The sequence below is a fragment of the Bos grunniens genome, chromosome X, assembly GCF_055505025.1.
Source record: "Bos grunniens cultivar Pamir isolate PY7600 chromosome X, Bosgru_T2T1.0, whole genome shotgun sequence".
Taxonomy (NCBI): Eukaryota; Metazoa; Chordata; class Mammalia; order Artiodactyla; family Bovidae; genus Bos; species Bos grunniens.
Window position 1 is genome coordinate 112,290,266 of NC_141194.1, and position 5,159 is coordinate 112,295,424.

Genomic DNA, 5,159 nt, shown 5'->3' on the forward strand with positions numbered 1-5,159 from the left:
AGTGTAACTTCCCCTCCTGCCCCAGGAAATTTATCTAGGACAGAAGAGGATCTTCTAGTGTGTATGTCCCATTTCAGATTTTCTTCTCACCCATAAGACACTGTGTATAACTCTGGCTGCTGCCGCCATCCACCCTCATCACAATCACCTCCCACAGAATGAACCCAGCTTCCCAAAGCCCCAAACCACCCTGGCCCAGGCACTGACACTCAAATGATCCTCCTGGACCCTGCCCCTGGTTGCCCTGTTCTGTGGAACTAGGGGATGTCTGTCCACCGTCCTCATGTGACTGCAGCTCTTAGATCATCGCTCTAGGTGTTGGGGTGTCCTGCTTCTAGTGTCCCCACTGCTAACACAGGGCCTTCCACAGAGCACAGGCTCCATGAAGGTCTGTGAAATAAATGAGCCTGAGCGGGGCACTTATTAAGTCAAATCAGGCTTTTTGTGCTTTCTTATATAATTACTTGAAAAACTCCAATCGAACAGAGATAGTTTAGCTGTATAAAATGACAGACAAGAAGTACAGAGGAACTCACCTCAAATACATTTTATTTCTTAATTCTTACTAAGTAGTATCATATTTCCAAAATGTTATATTCCAAGTCCATGTAATCTTGTTCTGGATCACAAAATAAAATAAAGAGTTCACAATCACTTTTGCAAAACTCATGTTCTTGAACTGTGAGCACAAACACACTGTGATCAACGCTACTGACATAGTTGGACACTGAAGCTCGTTAGGCCTTCTATTACAAGGAATAACATTTGAAAAATTTCTAAAGGAAACAGAAGTGGATCTCCATGTCATTGTAGCGAACAGGAACCAAAGATGCTACACACCAGTTCCCCCAACTCTCCCAGCCATCACGACTGAGAAGGCTGAATGCTCCCTCTTCAAACACAGAGGGAAGGATCAGCCTCCCTTCCTATCCCCAGGACAAGCTGCTGGATGTGGGCCTGAAAGGAGCCTGGCTGCTGCTCTGGCTCAGGGCCCCTCTTCCTCCTCCCTCACACCTATGCCCACCGGGGTGGGAAGAACCTGGGACCCCTTCCATTGATCTTGCGCAGATAGTCCTTGACTTTCTGCTTGCTGGTCTCTGCATAGGCCCGGGGACCCCACAGGAACTCGTAACGAGCAGGGTGGCTGTAACGCACCTGCCGGTACTTCAGGTACCCCGCCCGCACCCACACTTGGGTCAGCAGCTCCTTGGGCTCCCCATAGATGCAGTGCTGTATCCCAGGAAATACCTCCATCTTGCTAAGTGCTCCCCAGACCTTCCCCTCACTGATCCGGTCCCCTGCTAGGAGAATCAGGCTCAGGGCTGCCACCAGGAGGCCAGCCTTTGGTATGCTCTGCTCATCCCTATGCATCTCATTGAGGGTGAGGCCCAGGACGGGGACCATGACATAGATGTGCTCTCTGTGGTCCACCTCTTTCATATCCAGGCCAAAGGAGAGCTGCAGGCACTGTGTGGCTTTACGGAAGACCACTGGGAAGTGGGCCTGGTTATCCCTGAGGACTGTATTCAGCATTTCAGCCTGGAAAATCGGCTCCTTGGTGCCATACTTGAGGATCAGGAACTCCAGTAGTTGAGTCGTCATCCCATTCAGAGCCTGCATAAACAAGATCTCCGCATCTCCAATGGCAGAGGAAGATGAGACTGGAGGGAAGGAGGCCAGAGGGGTTGAGGCATCCTCCGCCTCAGCCCCCAGGAGCTGCGCCTCCACTGGGCCCTCGGCCTGGATTTGGCCCTGAAGGTCTTCCTCAGAAGTGCAGAGCTCATTCGTCGGGACCACAGGCATGATGACTGGGGTCTTGTGCCCAGTGTGGGTGTGGCAGGGGGAAAATGGAGACCACTGACCTGGGAAAGAGAGAGAGTGTAAATGGTCACTGTTTTGAAATGCGCCACGGGTGGCTCTGACTGAATCCACTTACTGGTCTTCCTTGAGGGCTGCTCTTGAGCGTTACAGGGGCGCTCCTCCTTGGTGATCAGTCCTCTGTTAAGTGAGGAAGAGAAATTCTGGCTCAGGATTCAGCCAGTACAGCCTGAGCTTCTGGGGCTGACAAGGTGGGGGAATTAGGGCCTTTTGAGGTCCCCTCTGTTCTGGGATGGGGAGCCCCTGTGCACACTCAGGACACCCACCTCACCTTGACTGCTGGCACTCCTGTGACCTCAGAACACAGACCTCAGACCTCAGTCTTCTCCTCCTGGTTCCTGGAGCCCCTGTGAGACAAACGGAGGTGGCACCTCGGGGGTAGATTGTGGCACAGACCTAGGCCTTCTGTGCTGGTAGGAGGGGTTGACTCTGTGAGGTCCCCCCAGAACTGGGGTGGCTATTCCCATTGGGGCTCACGTGTAGTGCTCACTTTTCCACTGGAATGGCCTGGACCTTCCCCCTTTGGCGGCCTGCAAAGAAACTCAGAACAAGAGCCACATCTGGACAAAGTTTCGGGGGGCCTCATATGTGGCCACACCTGCCTAGGGCCTCCTGCGGGTCCTAGGCTGGGAAGATGCTGGGTCACCGCTCTTCACGTCCTACCTGGCCTCCCAGCACTGAACAGAGGGGTGGGCATCTGCTGAGTCCTCCCTCGGTATCCAGGGAGTCCAGCCTCTGAATACCTGAAGGCTCCGCCCTCCGCCCTCCACCAGAACACCTCACCTTAAGGCCCCTAAGAAAGAGGTGAATAAGCTGCTCACCCTGCTCTGGGGCCTCTAAGCCCAGCCCCCGCACCACCGCCTCCACACACCCCGGGCAAGAGCAAGGATCCTCTCTACCTTAGGTGCTAACAGCCTCAGTCCTTCCCCGCATGGAGCCTAGACTCCAGACAGAACCCGCGATTGTCCCGTCCGCCATGTTGGAACCCTGCCACATTCACCAGGTCGCCAGGCTCTCTGAGACCCGGATGTCAGGAAATCCTGCACATGGTCACCCTGCCCGGGGACTACCAGGGTCCCCTCTGTTCTGGGGTCGGGCTCCCCTCCTCCCTCAGTGTCCTCACCTTGACTCCCGGTAGGACCTGGGCTCTGTCCTCTCCCTACCTGAGGCCCGGCTCCTCACACCAAGTCCCCAGTTTCTCTGAGACTTACATGTGTGACAGGCTTAGTGTGCTCTTCTCACCACAAGGGCTCCCAGGGCCAACTACCGGGGTGGGATTCTGTGGGTTTCCGTCGGTCCTCACGCAGGGACCCCTCAGTCCTCCTTCAGGCACCTCACCTTGCGTCCAATCAGGACCTGGGATTCTCGCCTCTCCCCAACGGAAGCCCCGGCCCCTTATACCAGGGCCCGTCTCTCCAAGACCCGGATGTCAGGAAGTCAGACCATGCCTGTTTCGCTCATTCTATCCCACGGACACCCTGGACTGATAATAAAGACGGACTACTCTGAGGTCTCCTCTGATTGTGGTCCACGATACCCTATTCCTCCCTCAGTGTCCTCACCTTGACTCCCGGTAGGACCTGGGCTCTGTCCTCTCCCTACCTGAGGCCCGGCTCCTCACACCAAGTCCCCAGTTTCTCTGAGACCTGCATGTGTGACAGGCTTAGTGTGCTCTTCTCACCACAAGGGCTCCCAGGGCCAACTACCAGGGCGGGATTCTGTGGGTTTCCGTCGGTCCTCACGCAGGGACCCCCTCAGTCCTCCTTCAGGCACCTCACCTTGCGTCCAGTCAGGACCTGGGATTCTCGCCTCTCCCCAACGGAAGCCCCAGCCCCTTATACCAGGGCCCGCCTCTCCAAGACCCGGATGTCAGGAAGTCAGACCATGCCTGTTTCGCTCATTCTATCCCACAGACACCCTGGACTGATAACAGAGACGGGCTACTCTGAGGTCTCCTCTGATTGTGGTCCACGATACCCTATTCTCCCTCAGTGTCCTCAACTTGACACACCACAGGACCTGGGAATTGGCTCACCTGAGTCTCGGCCCCATATGCGAAGTCCCCCGTCTGAGACCCAGATGTCAGGAAGTCTGCCCCCCCCTTTTTTTTTTCCCTAATTTTATTTTATTTTTAAACTTTACATAATTGTATTAGTTTTGCCAAATATCAAAATGAATCCACCACAGGTATACATGTGTTCCCCATCCTGAACCCTCCTCCCTCCTCCCTCCCCATACCATCCCTCTGGGTCGTCCCAGTGCACCAGCCCCAAGCATCCAGTATCGCGCATCGAACCTGGACTGGCAACTCGTTTCATACATGATATTTTACATGCTTCAATGCCATTCTCCCAAATCTTCCCACCCTCTCCCTCTCCCACAGAGTCCATAAGACTGTTCTATACATCAGTGTCTCTTTTGCTGTCTCGTACACCAGGTTATTGTTACCATCTTTCTAAATTCCATATATATGCATTAGTATACTGTATTTATGTTTTTCCTTCTGGCTTACTTCACTCTGTATAATAGGCTCCAGTTTCATCCACCTCATTAGAACTGATTCAAATGTATTCTTTTTAATGGCCGAGTAATACTCCATTGTGTATATGTACCACAGCTTTCTTATCCATTCATCTGCTGATGGACATCTAGGTTGCTTCCATGTCCTGGCTATTATAAACAGTGCTGCGATGAACATTGGGGTACACGTGTCTCTTTCCCTTCTGGTTTCCTCAGTGTGTATGCCTAGCAGTGGGATTGCTGGATCATAAGGCAGTTCTATTTCCAGTTTTTTAAGGAATCTCCACACTGTTCTCCATAGTGGCTGTACTAGTTTGCATTCCCACCAACAGTGTAAGAGGGTTCCCTTTTCTCCACACCCTCTCCAGCATTATTTGTAGACTTTTGGATCGCAGCCATTCTGACTGGTGTGAAATGGTACCTCATAGTGGTTTTGATTTGCATTTCTCTGATAATGAGTGATGTTGAGCATCTTTTCATGTGTTTGTTAGCCATCTGTATGTCTTCTTTGGAGAAATGTCTATTTAGTTCTTTGGCCCATTTTTTGATTGGGTCATTTATTTTTCTGGAGTTGAGCTGTAGGAGTTGCTTGTATATCACTTTCTAACACCATACACAAAAATAAACTCAAAATGGATTAAAGATCTAAACGTAAGACCAGAAACTATAAAACTCCTAGAGGAGAACATAGGCAAAACACTCTCCGACATACATCACAGTAGGATCCTCTATGACCCACCTCCCAGCATATTGGAAATAAA

General features: G+C 52.0%; 1 protein-coding gene across 1 annotated transcript; it reads right to left on the reverse strand.

Moving 5' to 3' along the window:
* Nucleotides 1-532: 532 nt before the first annotated feature.
* Nucleotides 533-2,801, reverse strand: LOC147341202 (melanoma-associated antigen 10-like). The gene has a single exon (XM_086387963.1). The coding sequence runs from the start codon at nt 1,801-1,803 to the stop codon at nt 1,015-1,017; it is 789 nt and encodes a 262-aa protein (XP_086244089.1). The 5' UTR covers nt 1,804-2,801; the 3' UTR covers nt 533-1,014.
* Between the last annotated feature and the right edge of the window lie 2,358 nt (nt 2,802-5,159).